Source organism: Crocodylus porosus, unplaced genomic scaffold (genome assembly GCF_001723895.1).
Source record: "Crocodylus porosus isolate Cpor-Errol unplaced genomic scaffold, CroPor_comp1, whole genome shotgun sequence".
Taxonomy (NCBI): Eukaryota; Metazoa; Chordata; order Crocodylia; family Crocodylidae; genus Crocodylus; species Crocodylus porosus.
This window is the reverse complement of record NW_017728931.1, coordinates 57,271,702-57,285,654: the sequence shown is the minus strand read 5'-3', so window position 1 is coordinate 57,285,654 and position 13,953 is coordinate 57,271,702. Positions and strand designations below refer to the sequence as shown.

Genomic DNA, 13,953 nt, shown 5'->3' with positions numbered 1-13,953 from the left:
ACAGCTTTTAATGTGCTCCCCAAAACAAAACAAAAACCCCACCATTAGTTTGTCCTATTATGAAAAAAAAGTGATGCTAATGCTTAGATCCACAATACAGCTACAAAGCTAGGGACCAGATTCTTTGGGACACTGAACAAGAAAAAAGAAACCCAATGACAACAAGCAAAATCTAGCCAGCAGGTGCTACCTATATGGTCACTTTACATCACCTTTTCCTGCTGCCAGCGTAAAGCAAGAGCCTGCACGGTTTTTTCATGCTGTGCAATTCCACCCCTCCCCAGCCAACTTATTCAAACCTTCAGGAATACTGGCTATTCCAAAATACACCAAGCTTCTTTCAAACTAAATACTTGGTTCATGAAAGTATTTCGAATACAGCTGCCAAAAAAGCAAAACACAAAATGGTAGAAAAGAGTGTCATCTCTGTACTCCAAACTGCATCTATGTTGAGACGTGACCAGGGCCTTTAGATGGTGCAAGAGACTTTGAGGCCTTCCTTGAAGTGCAAGATGGAGCCTTTCATGAAGAATTCCTAAACTTAACCATCAGGAAGAAGTCAAAGTGTCTGCTCCTGAAAAGTACTTTTACAAAAAGGAAAGTTTGCATGCAATACCAAATGACACTAGTTGCTCTAGTTCTTGTTTATTTCAAATAATGACAGTGAAAGACGTTTTTGAACCCTCACGTGAGAGAAGGGCACAGCCAATAATTACATGAAATACAGAACTTCAGTGTCCTACATGGTCAAATATAAAAATTTCAAGAAACTAGTCGCTGGTTAGGTTAGTCCGTTATTCATCTATTCAGTCAAACCAAGCTTCTTCTTCAGAGACTCTGGCATTTCAGGTGGAGGTGGGCGAGGAAGTTTGAAATAAACCTTCACAGAGTCATAGATGAACCACTGTAGTGCAGTCAGGGTACCAATCATGATAATACGGGCAAAGAGACCCTTCCATACACCTGTTGAGTAAAGCAAACATTAGGAACTAGAAAAGTTCACCCCTCCCATTAAATAAGATTTAAAAGAATAAGATCCTTACCTTTGAACCCAAGCCTCACAAGCACTTGTGAGGCAGAACTGCCCTTTTCCTTATTCAACACTGACACTACAGAATCAGCAGGATGAGAAACAATGGCACAGAAGACACCAGCTGAAAGAAGAAATCTTATTAGTAAAACTCTTCGGGTAACCAAGGCAGGAAAAGCACTAGAGCCAAAATTCTTGCTGCACAAGAGACTGTGGCTACAATGTACTCAAATCCTACAGTGGAACCTGCTTTTGCATGGCTTTAGTAAAACAGTTTACAGTCATACAAGCCTCAATTAGAGCATTCCAGCAGATAGCAAGCCTGCGTTCTTTGTACAACCTAGTTAGCTCTAAAGGAGTGGGGCTAGTCTGTAACCCTCATTTCCAGGTAAGAAATATAATTCCAATAAGAAGTTTAAGGCTCAGTAGCCTATTCCCCCTGTAAGCCCTGCTGCTGGCCTTGGTAGAGTGAGCCATACTCTTCCTGATCTGAAGTTAAACAAGTTGCATTTCACACCCACAGCTTATCAGATTTTAGAGATCCTTTAAAACTTGTCAGAGTAGGCAAGCCATTTAGCCACTCATTCCTTTCATAACCCTGAACAGTTTTAGTTTTGGTTCGATTCTGGTAGCCCTTTGGAAAGCACTGGTCTACAGCTTTTCCAACCTGTGGTCCGCAGACTCCTGGGGGTTCGCAAAAGATGACTACGATCAAAAGTATGCGACTACCCACACTTACAATTCAAAGGGGTCTCCACCTCCATTTGAAAAAAAGTTAAAAGTTACTGCTCTAGACACGATATTAAATGCTCCAACATTTCTGAAGTTATCATTATTTGGATACTTCCTTACCAATATAGCCAGCAATAAATGTGACCACCAGCTGTTCTGCCTTTGAACATTCACTCCGGGGCTTGGGAACCACATACTTGTAGAGAGCTTCAACTGTACGTTCAAAGCAGGCAAATTTCATCATTGTGTATGGAATCTGCCTCATCCATAGTGGGGCAACACCTTTATAGAAACTTAAAATTGAAGAGGTCAAGTTAGGCTATAGCACTTTCAAATTTGTAATAGAAATGTATTCCATATAAACACAAGAGTAAACTAGAATTTCCTCAAGCTTTCTAATCTCAGCTACTCATATACTTGGAGTTAGCCTACTGTTAGGTTTAGTAAGATGTAGCCTTTGGTGTTGGCTTACAAGGTTAAGTATTTCTGGCTTTTGCCTATACATTAAGGCAGACATTAAACTGACCTGTTCACTTTATTGGCTCTCAAATGCTTATCTCGAAGATTAACATATAAAATTAAGTATGTATAGATAGAAACAGTGATTACAGAAGTGTGGCACTTGTTACAGTTGCCCATTGAATATTTGTGTCTGCATACCAGCCAAGTCCTGATAGTGAGAAACGACATGTAGAACTACAGTCACTTCTATCAGAACACTGGAGACTAACATGCAGGTATATTGCTCTCACATGCCAATGACTCAAGCACCTTTGACTGTACAACCAAAAAAGTTGCCGAATATCACTTGACTGGAACTGCCAGAAACCGAGAGTTACCAAACAGAACTCAGCCCAAGAGATATCCACAAAGATGGATCTAAGGAGCATGTTGCTTAAAGTATTTTCACAGCCCAAGTTTTAGTACAAACGATGATTTCACATAAATTCAGTCATCTTTCAATATTGTGGTTACACTGTATACAGACATGAAAGGCATTAATGATCCAACTTAAGCCATAGCCACTACTTTGGCCAAGGCAAGGTTCAAAATCTTAAAAAAAGTCTGGAGGAAAGAGTTAATACTTACGCCCAGAGACCTTCTTCTGCATACATTTTTGGAGCCGCTTGTCTCAGAGTGTTAGCATATCCAGGCTGTGTCTGAATACGAACTTTAGCAGCTTCCATTGGAGCTAGAGCAATATCAGCAAAAAACTCTGCACTAGCAGATGCAGCCAAGTATAGCGACGTACGCCACAAATAAGCATTTTCCTACAATAGGAATCAAACCAAGAAATGTAACTAATAGATGCTCTCAGACTGAATTTAGTATTTCCATTGTACAGTTACAAGATTGCTACACTACCACATTATATACTAAATAGGTTTCAATTATGCATTAGAGAACTTAAAACTTACCTCTCCTAGAAGGTTACCATACAGGATTTTGAAGACTTCATAGAAACCAAATTTGCAAAGCCCTTGCATGGAGTAGCCAAAAAAGGTTGGAGCCCATCCCTTAGCCAAACCACGAACACCATCTTCTTTAATTGTAACTGAGAATCCATTGAAGATATTTTTATATTTTTGTGGATCCACCTAAGTAAGAACAGAGAGTTAATTATTTGGTATACACCGTGGTGGGGAAGGGCCTTTAAATAAAAAATATTCAACTCTTTCTTGTAGCTCCTTGGTACAAATAGTTTATCAACTAAATTAAGGGGGGGAGGGCAGGAATTTGTCAATGGCTGATCTTTATGTATGCAGGCTTAATAACAGAGGCTGACGTCACCTTAAAAGTTAATAAATTTATCAATCTGATAGTATGCACTAAGAGGGTTTTGCTGACCACAACATTTAGAAGTTGTGGGGTTTTTTTGGTTGGGTTTTAAGCAATAGTTAACACTTCCATGATAACACCAGTTTCTCAACTCACAGCCATAAGTTACATCAGCTCATCCAAATGCACACAAAAAGGCTTGGATGTAATCGTTGTGTCAGGCAGTTTTGTTTAGCTGAAAGATAAGACTGACACAAGCTTTAAGTAGAGATCAGGCCCCAAAAAACTTACCTTGGTGTAATACTCAGCAGCTGAAAAGGTGTCAGTTACTAGTTTTGTTTCAGGAACTGTTCTAGAAATAGTGAAGTTTGAGTATTCTTGAGCCTATACTTTCTAATCCTCAATCACCCTCTTACTACAAACTTGTCCAGGTCTTACGTTTCCCCATCTTACTTCCTGCACGAACAAGATAATACTTGCAATATGACAGTGGATTTGAGTTGATTCCTTATCTAAGCTGCATTTTTTAAAATTAATCTGGTGTTTCCTCAATATTACAAAGGACCATTACAATTGGTATGACTACAATACATCATTGATTCAATTTGAAAAGGAAAGTTTGTTTAATTTAGTTTACCGTGTATTTTTCAGGCAGCTAACATCCCCTTCTTTTACTAGAGACTAATGGCAATGAGATTATTTAAATCTGAAATATCATTTGAAAACCACAGAAGTGGCAGGAAGCATTAGAGCAGGGGTAGGCATTCTACAGCCCTTGTCTCTGCAGGGACAGTTACCAAAAGCAGGCCAGTTCCTGGTGGCTCCCACCTCTGACCCAAAGAGGATCATTCCAACCTACAGCAAGAGGTCACCTACCCAACGTAGCACCTAGAACTGCTCACTCCAATATCAGAAGCAGACTTCAATTAAACTACTGTTTAATGTCTGTGCCTTAGGATTCTCAAATATGCTTTAGCTTCAAGTTCATTAAGAATTTTAGGGGGCTACAGTTTCATTTTGGGGGACATTTGAAGAGCATAGAATTAGCTTCACTTTTAAATATTTAAAAAAAAGCATAAATCTACTTGTGCTAAAAGTAGTATTTAAATTTCAAGCTACAGTTTTGTTACCGTAGAAATGTTTACTTTGACCAAGCGGTCAAAGTAATTCACATTTAAACACATTGCATTCTGATCAGCTAAGCTTTCATTTCATAATGGAAAGAATCCTTGACAAAAATTTCAAGGTTAAGAGGAATTTCTGAAAGAAAAATGCAGCTAAGAATGAACCCCAGCAGTTTCACTGGCACATTTTTTGTTCTTCCCAGTGACCTCCACCCCACCAAAAAGGTTTTTGCTACCACAGAAGTTAGCCAGGTTTGAAGTGACACTGCTTACTAACATAACATTTCTAGCAAGTAACAAGTGCATTTGAATTTGCCTCTCTCCTGAAAGATGATTCTTTAACACAAGGATGGGTAAGTATTTGGGCTGGAGAGCTACTTAAGGAGTTTGGTGAATTCTTGAGGGTTGGGGGTGGGGTAGGAGTGGGTGGGGAAGCAGGGTCTGACCCAGGCTCAGCCCTGTCACAGTGGTTTACGCTACTCAGCATGGGCCGGGGGGAGGAAGAAGAGACAGGGAGATGCCAATTTATCCTATCCAACCTCAGGCCCATCCATCCTACACCCAATGCTGGGGGTGCTGGATGAAGCAGGCATGGGCACGCATGATCTCAGTGGAGACTGGCCTGAGACCCCCAAAGGCAGGGTCCACTTGGCCAGGAGGATGGGATGGGGCTGCAGGAAGGTAGGAAGCAGAATGGGTGGGTAGAGCCAAAGCCAGGGATCATGGCACCATGACAACATTCACTCAGCTGAGTGCACCTTGCCCACAGAGCTCCCAGGCCAGTCTCCATGGAGACCCTGCCCACCCAACCCCCTCTATCTGCCCCTCCCAGCAGTGAGTGCAGGGCAGCAGGACTGAGATATATTGTTGGCAGCAGCAGGGCATCTGCCTGTACCCAAGCAGTGGCAGGGGGGAAGCCTGCCAGGAAGCCACGTCAAGCCACCCCCACTCCATCCTGTGTACTTCAGCTCCTAACGTGCCTGCACCACATGCAGGAACAGGCAGGCTGCACCTCCACACCTGGGAGCCGCAGTACCAGCCACATACACCATGGCTCAGGCTCTCTCCCATGTCTGAGCTATGTAGGACTGGACAGAATCATGCCACAGGCCCAAACCAGCCCATAGACCGTATTTTGCCTGCTGCCGCTTTAACTGAACAGACCCATGGGTGCTTTATGTAATGGTAAATTCATCATGGCTATTTTAGACTTTTTCCTGAATTCACATGCAATGAGCACTCCAAACTTAACTAATGCTTTAGTACTTAAATTAAAATAGCTATTTTGACTACAGGAAAAATGTAACCACACAACCTCTAGCTGGTAACTCAATTCCAAGGTTTAGCTACCACAGTATTGCTGGAAGACTCAATTTAAAAATCCAGTCCCAAATCCATGCAATACACAGCTTCAGTGTTAATTTCTTCTAACAGACATGCATATCATATCTAGTAGAATTAGAGCACTGTTGTAGCCATGAGTCTAGGAAATATGCAAAAAGGGTTTTTTTGGTGGGTTTTGAACAACCCATATAATTGGGAGAGATGTTAGACAAGCTTTCAGAAGGGCATTTTGGGCCAGAAGTCTTGTCTAGTGTCTCTAGCTATAAAATTGGTCCAACAAACAGTATCACCAAAAAACCTGTACTTCAATCATAGTTAAGATGACTATCGCTATGACGTTATCTTGAATAAGATTCCTAGTACATTACTCCTATCCCTAAAGGGATTTGCCCTATTCGGTCATAAAACTAGTAAGTTTATGGCAAACTATTAGCTGCCTCCTTTAATACTCAGATGGACATTTCAGCTGCATTTAATGTTTACACGTAACTGTAGTATAATGAAACAGTGTTTCAGTCTTGATTTATTTTAGTCAAAAGCAGAGTTTGCCAGGTCATTAAGGGATCTGCTTCTCTTGGAAGTTTGAATCAATCCATTAACTGTTTACCTAATCCAAAAGAGGTAAAATTCAGATGTGATCACTTCTGCCTTCTACTTGAAGTTGTTAAAACTAGCACATCATTATTAATTCATGACATACTGGACTAAGTGAAGATGAAGTTACAAACCTGGATACGGCATTTCACTAAATCCAGAGGTACGACTCCAGTGTGTGTCAGGCCACAACTTAGGACCCCACCAAAGCCACAGAGAGCATAAAACTTGAGCGAGCCATATTCACAACTGTATTCTTCTGCAGCAAAAAAAAGACACACCATGCTTATACAAAAGCCTCATGCACTGCTCCAGAAAGTGTTGGCTATTACATAAATTTATGCCTCTAGCTTGTTAGTAGACTGTGCCACACTTTAATCATGCTTTATGAATTTCACCACATTGCAACATGCAGAACAAACCTGGATTCTGCATTTAACCAAGTCTAGGGGAACCAAGCCTGTATGTGTTGTGCCACAGCTAATAATTCCACCAAGGCCACACAGCATAAAGAATCTGCCTGAACCATATGCACAGCTGTATTGTTCTAGTTAATTAAAAAGAAAAAAAAAAGTTTGCATACTTAACTGTAGAAGCAAATAAAGGATATGAACTAATACCACGTTTATGATCAATCCCCAATATTAGTCTCTTGAAAGCATTTGATAGGGTCACTACCCCATGACACACTAGTTGGTTACTCCATCACTCATAATGCGGTTATTTCCTCCTTGCCTTGGTACTGATCTCTAGAGCTCAATCTAGACCTGCCAGCTTGAATGAGTGCTGGAATCCTGACAAAAGCTGGTTCCTTGAAAAACTATTTGGTTCAAAGTTTCAGCTTGTAGACTTCCCATATCTGGTCTTAAAGACTTATCTAGGTCCCAGTGTAAATTTCAAACTCATTTAAGAATGTAATTTAAGAAAAGTTACGTAGTGAAGGGCAATTAGTAGGGCTTAAACCTCCTGGGCAAAATTGTAGTGGATTAAGTACAGCATTAAACCAGTACCATTACAGATAAGGGTACCTGTATAGGGTAAAGCCAGGCCAGGTATAAAATGCAGGAGTGCCCACTGAACAAAGCTGCATTACCACAAAATGCAATTCATTTCTGTTATAGAAAGATCTTAATTCTGAAGGCAGAAAGAGCTGAATGAAATCAGCGTTAAAAAAAAAAAAAAGAGAGAGAGAGAGAGAGTTGAGTAAGCAAGATCATGTTAGGTCCCTGAAGGGGGATCTGCAACCAGATACGAGAGGGGGCTCAGGGCCTGGAGAGACTGGGAAGGTAACAGTAGTGCAATGTTTAGAGATGCTCTGCTTTATGAATTGGACTGAGGATAGAGGAACTGCTGAACTATTTGTCCGAACAAATGCCTTCATTGAAGCAGAGCTGTCTGGTTGCTAGCTTCTTGAAACTTCAGGTTGCACTGAATCTCCCGAACAAGAGGCAAAGTCCCTGCATGCTAGAAACTTGGGTCTGGGCACCAGGGAATGAGGATTAGGAGGACTGAAAGGCCAGGGTCTTAGTGGGAAGGAGCCTGGGCTCCCTCCACCTCTATAGGCAACACTAGGACTGTCTTTGGGGAACACTTGGAGACCAGACAAGGCTGCAGTGGTCTTGAGCAAGCGCTCCATGGAGGGCACTCCATAAACTTCTACTGTTGCAATAAATCTTCACTCAGAAGTAACTTAAAAAAATTAATTTTAAAAGTTGAATCTGTTGAACTGATGCCAATTCAAGGAAGCAGCTTAAGCTGATCTGATTTAAAGACAGTTTACATGGTGTCCTGCAACACCTTTATACCATTAAGCTGCGTTTAAACTGGGCCAGTTACCATTCTGTTCAGAACCAGAGTTGCCATGTGGAATCAAATAAAGAACAACAAAACTGAGAAAATCCTTATTTCAAATCACTTCATTTGAGAGTTCTCAGTAAGCCAAAGCAGTCCAAAGATGTTCCTCAGTGTATGACAGAGCAAGCATACTGGTAGGAACCCCCAGTTATTACCTTCCCAACAACTGAGGCAGCTTTACTCCTTTGCCTTGATAGTGAGGTCAGAGGCTTCCAATATTGGCTTTATTCCTGTAGCAAGTTAGCATCTACCAAATCAAGATCTGCAGTACACTGCCAAACTCTAATATTTAAGATGCAGCCTTATGCATAGGGACCTACCTAAATTTGCAGAACTGCACTGTGCAGCAGCATCTTTAATCTTGACCTTTTCACTGCACCTTCCCCCCCCACCCCAATTGGCCAAGGAGCCCTAGTGGCCCCCACTTCTTGCTGACTGGCCAGGCAGAAAAAAACACCATTTAAAATATGCTAGCTGGGAGGCAAAAACTGCAATCAGCAACCAACCACCAGCTGCCAAGGCCCGTTGGCCAATCAGTGATGGGAGACAGCTAGGGCCACATCACCAATCAGCAGCAGGGGGCTGCAGGATGAAAAGAATGCTTCTGCCATGATTTAGGTAGGTCCCTATTTATACAAGAACATGTTCAGTCTCCTGTTAGGATGAGGAGATTTCTCTGTTAAAGTCTATGTCAGGAGCAGGCAATTATTTTGGGCAGAGGGCCGCTTACTGAGTTTTGGCAAGCCATCGAGGGCTGCATGACAGGGCAGATTAATATTAAATTTTCTAAATTTTTAGGGGCCCCACGGGCCAGATAGAATGGCCTAGTGGACCACGTTTTGCTCACCCCAGTCTATATGGTATCGCAAGTTGGAGTACTGCAAACTTAAATTAATGAATTCAAGTGCAGTTTTTAGCCTGTCGGGTATTTTACTAATAACTGTTCATGTGATAGGCTGTAGACAACTAGAGAGAGTGTCATCCTGTAAATTACTAATATGTTATAAGTACCTGCAGACTAAAATATTGAGCTTGGGTTCTTAATGCAAGACTTCCAAGAGAAGCAGAGGTTAGATATAAACCAAACACTTTAAGTTACGATTTCTTTAATAAGCCCTTTTGAAGACTAGGTTCAAGTTGCATCCAGATCTTAGCCTACCATAGTCTTAATTTAGTCAGATGTTGTGCAGAATGAGCCCTCAAATTATTATTGAACTTTTAGTCAATTAAGATATTAGGAAAAAATCTGCCTCAGACTTCTATCAATAAAGGGACGATGATGTGCTGCATTAAGTATTTAGAAATCTTTATAATGGAGTACCTGCATTCTACAAGCATCAGTACATCAGCTGTGAAACTTAGTGCCAGAAAAGCTTTTCTTACTCCAACCAAGTAAGAGTAAAGGAAGAGGAGCAAATCTAAGTTCTAAAGGCCTAGAAGATGCAAAACCAGTGAAGAGAACTTCCTGGTTTAATAATTCTTTGCTTAAATACAAGGTTTAAAATGTAAAATTGCATTTTTAAACACATTAACATTACAAAAATCTTTTACATTAAACCAAATCCTCACAATCTCTATCCAAACTTTACTAGAAATCAAGAAAGTGATTCACCACTTTAAAACAAATTAACAAACAACCCAAGATCTTCAACTGCTTAAGTTTATAGACCAGTGGCTCCCAACCTCAACTCAGCTGAGGCTGCAATGGTAAAAAAATGGGGTTGCAAAGACCAACCAGATTTTCTCCTTTAAAGGAAAATAAAAAAAAAGGAAATGGCAGGCTCCCCTTGAAGGCTTGCAGAGTTCCAACTGGCAAGGGGTTGGGGGGAGGTGGGAGAAGCAAAGGAAGGGTGATTAGGCAGAAGGTGCCACATGTACCTGCATGCACAGGGTAGCCAGGCAGCAAGACGACCAGCTTCTGCAGTTTCCTCCAAATAAGCCAGGGGGGACAGAATGAGGCCCCAACAGCAAGGAAGGGAGGGCTGGGAGTGCTGCCCAGCCAAGCTGGTACATTGGGCCTTGGACTGGAATGTGGGGCCCAGCTGGTGTAGCAGGATGTAACCATGGGGGACTTATCCAAGGGGCAGCAAAGGGGCTGGCTCCCAATACTGCATGTACTCCTGGGGAAGAAGGCATGGGGGGGCATGCGCCCCCAGATTTGTGCATGGGGGCAGGGAGGCTCAGTGCCACAAGCCTCATACTAGTTGGGGTCACCATAGCAAGGTGCCAGCTGCCTGCCCAGCAGCAGTGCAGGGCACAACTCTGCACTAGGCAGGGGGTGCCTCGCCATGGCAGAGTGGGGCTCTCAACAGCAGCACCACCAAGCTTCCCCACCCTAGTGCACCGGGTCCCACCTGCTAGACCATGGAGGCGGGAGGCAGCAGGCAGTCCTCTCCCCCTCCAGGCTCCACTCTGGCTGTGCTGTCCATGGGCGCTCCTAAGGGGGAGGGGACAGAGAGCAGCAGGCCCTGGCCCCCTCTGGCAGGACTGGGGGAGGTAGCAAGAGATGGCAAGGGGTGGTGGTGGGAGGCTGCAGGTTGGGAGTGAGAAGCCATTCCACAGAGGTTAGAGTGATAAGAAGTAGGATCATAAGAAGCAGGGTCATGCTTAGGAAGAGGTTGGGAAGCACTGGTATATAGACAGGGTTGTCTAGTTATAGAAAGGGAGCACCAAGTGCAGCAAAGGCTGCATTCATTACCACTTCAGGTTGCATTAAATGTCTACACTAACAAGAGAAAGCTCATTAATGCAAAATAAGAATTAATCTGATTTAAATCAACCATTTCTGCCACCTTGTTTAGTGACAGACTATCAGTATCACTAATAATGTCAGTTTGCAGTTGCATTCAAGGTGTTTTATTAATAAAGCTTCACTTATTTTTAAAGTTTATTTATTCTGAGCTAAAAGAGCTAAACAATGCCTTCAGAAGCATCTTACCTCTTGGAAGACTTCTTTAATTAAATCATGCTAGTTAGTTTACTCAGTACCTCCAATCCCTTTGTGATAAGCATTAAAATAAACTAAGGGGGAAGGGGGGGGTGGCACACAATTAAAGATTCAAAGGAGTAGAATATCAAGTAGTTTCCAGTGTGCTCCTCAAGAAATATTAAAACATTCACCATGTTCAATTAACATTAAGGATAAGATCATTGGGGTCACCCATCATCTAAAACTACATTAAACAGATTCTTAGAAAGAGGCCAAAGTCTCCATTATATGAAAGAATCAGTTAAAAGTACATATTATTTGGGGAAACCAATTGAAGTCACACTGAATTAACACAACAGGAAAGAATCTGATAGGCATGTTTATTATCTAGGCAAAAACAAAACATGTCCTTCAGTTACTGAAGGTATCCCAATCTTTTACCCTTCTCGCTTTAATTCAGGTGAACGGGCTAAAGATCATATTTTGCATAACCCTGTTGCCTCTAACCTTCAAAAAAAGGTCTTGATAAAAAATAAGCTGGTGCCCTGGACCAGATTCAGGAAACTGAAATCTGTTCTCTACTGGTGACTTTCAGTGACCTTGGGAAAGCCACTATTATTTACATTGCTTCATTTATGTGAAGCGTGGAAATCCTTTTTCCACAAGATTTTGTATAGTATGCAACAGGTTAAGTGCCATAGGAGAACTTATGATCACCTTTTGAGGAATAGCTGAAGCCTCCTTTCTGCACATAAGCATATACAACCAAGATAGCAACTCTGGGCAAAACTAGCCTGTAAAAGGCCTAGAAACTGGCTGGATTATTTGCAGAAATACTTGCAGCTCATTCCTCAAGTCCTCACCATGTCTAGCACACGTTTTAGTGCCCCACAAGTTGGTAAACCTTTCAAAAGGAGTTAGGAGAGGACTTTTCAACAGAAGCTAACTCTACTCCCATTGGCTGCTCCTCCCAGCAAGAAGCTTCCTCTTCCTCAGGGCAAGGGGGGGGGGGGAACCGTCACAGCCTGCTCAGATGCCGGCTCCCTTCCCTTCCGACCTAGGCACATGCCAAGGACGAAGGAGGCCCTGGCGGCTCCTGTAACCTCGGCAAGCACTTTGAGGCTGCGTCGTGAGGCGTAGCAGGCGAGGAAGGAGCAAGCCTTCACTACGGGGCTCGACTCCATCACGGGAAGGGGGGTGAGGCCGCGCGGGCCCCGCAGCCCAAGGTGACCGGCGCACCAGGAGCTAGCAACAAGCCTGGGGCGGCCGCAGCCGGTGGCGTCGAGCCGGGGCCACCCCGCCCCGCGCCCTTCACCACCCTCGAGCCAGCTACCCAGCCTCTTACCTTCGGCGGGGGAGGCGGCCGCGAGGCGCCTCGGGGTGCTGGTTGTCTCGGACTGCTCCGGCCGCCGCCTCACACCGTCCTGGACCAGCTGCAGGTGGGGCGCATGGAAAGGGTTGGCCCGGGCGAGCGGCGCAAGGGACGAAAACATGGCGACCTGGAGGAGGGAGGGAAAAGCGGGTGAGCGAGGCCGGCAGGAGACATCGCCCTTCAGCCCGCCGCGGCGGGACAAACAGCGCCGGCCGTGGTGAAGGAGGGGACGGGGGAGGCCGCTGTGCCGGCCGGCTCCTCACCTCCTAAGATGGCTCCAGCCGCTCCGCCCGCAACTCTGCTCAGAGGCCGGGCAGCGCCCCCGCTCACTCACTTTGTCCTTCGCCGACGCAGCGGGCGGGGTGACCGGCCAACAAGCAGCCACACGATTGGTGGAGAAGCCCCGCGGACAGGCGTTCCCGCTCTGACGTCACGGAGACCAAAGGGCTTCCTCCTTCGGCGCCTGCGCGCTCCTCCCTCCACCCGCCCGAGGCTCTGGGGGGAGGGGGGAGACTGTCAGTGACTTTCCCTTTGGTACAAGGGCAGGCGGAGGCGCCTGGCTCTGGAGCGGGCCTGCTGTCCCACTCGTCCTCAGCCCGCGGCCGGGGCACCCTTAGGGGCCTGAGATGATGCATCCACAAGGGAAAACCCAGAGGTTGCACCTGGGCTTCCCGGTGCTTAAACCCTCCCGAACCCCTGTGGGTTGCTGTGACTTCGTTGCAAAAGGAGACTTAATCTAGCCTTTGTCTGTGGTCAAAAACAGTGACAGTGAAGAGCTGGCACTCTGAAGGAGCCTCCGGTCCAAAACCAACGAGATTCGAGAACCACTGGTGTAGGCCGAAGGCTTGTCTAAGGGCACGGGCATGCAAACACGTTACCATGCAAAGAGAAGAAAGAGGTTGGAAAAATGATCGGAGGAAAGGGGCATCAGTAGCTATTGAGCAGGGGAGTGAGGGATCAAACCTCTGAATCTGACAGTCCTGGCCCTTAAATGCTGGAGACTGCAACTGAGATGAAGGGTAGGGAAAACCCTGGTTGTTCCCTGTTCACTCCCTTTCAGCACCCACGACTTCACATGGTTTGGGGAGCAACTCTTTCATCCTCATCAGAGAAAAGCCCAGTCTACAGCACTGAGCTTCAGCTGTGTGAGCTGAGAGCTTGAATAATACATGATGTTCCCTCCTGTTTGTTTTTA

At 44.3% G+C, this 13,953-nt stretch overlaps 1 protein-coding gene across 1 annotated transcript; it reads right to left on the bottom strand.

The window, feature by feature from the left end:
• Positions 1-625: 625 nt before the first annotated feature.
• SLC25A3 (solute carrier family 25 member 3) lies at positions 626-13,119 on the bottom strand. Its single transcript, XM_019545112.1, has 8 exons — positions 13,022-13,119; positions 12,732-12,885; positions 6,738-6,862; positions 3,181-3,360; positions 2,852-3,033; positions 1,883-2,055; positions 1,044-1,154; positions 626-963 (listed from the first exon to the last, which is right to left on the bottom strand). The coding sequence occupies exons 2-8, from the start codon at positions 12,877-12,879 to the stop codon at positions 803-805; spliced, it is 1,080 nt and encodes a 359-aa protein (XP_019400657.1). The 5' UTR covers positions 12,880-12,885; positions 13,022-13,119; the 3' UTR covers positions 626-802.
• Between the last annotated feature and the right edge of the window lie 834 nt (positions 13,120-13,953).

Coding starts and splice junctions, on each gene's coding strand:
- SLC25A3 (XM_019545112.1), bottom strand. CDS start 12,879: ATGTTTTCGTCCCTTGCGCCGCTCGCCCGGGCCAACCCTTTCCATGCG. Junction 3,034..3,180: donor ATGGTAACCTTCTAGGAGAG/GTAAGTTTTAAG, acceptor TTCCTATTGTAG/GAAAATGCTTATTTGTGGCG. Junction 964..1,043: donor TGTGAGGCTTGGGTTCAAAG/GTAAGGATCTTA, acceptor TTTACTCAACAG/GTGTATGGAAGGGTCTCTTT.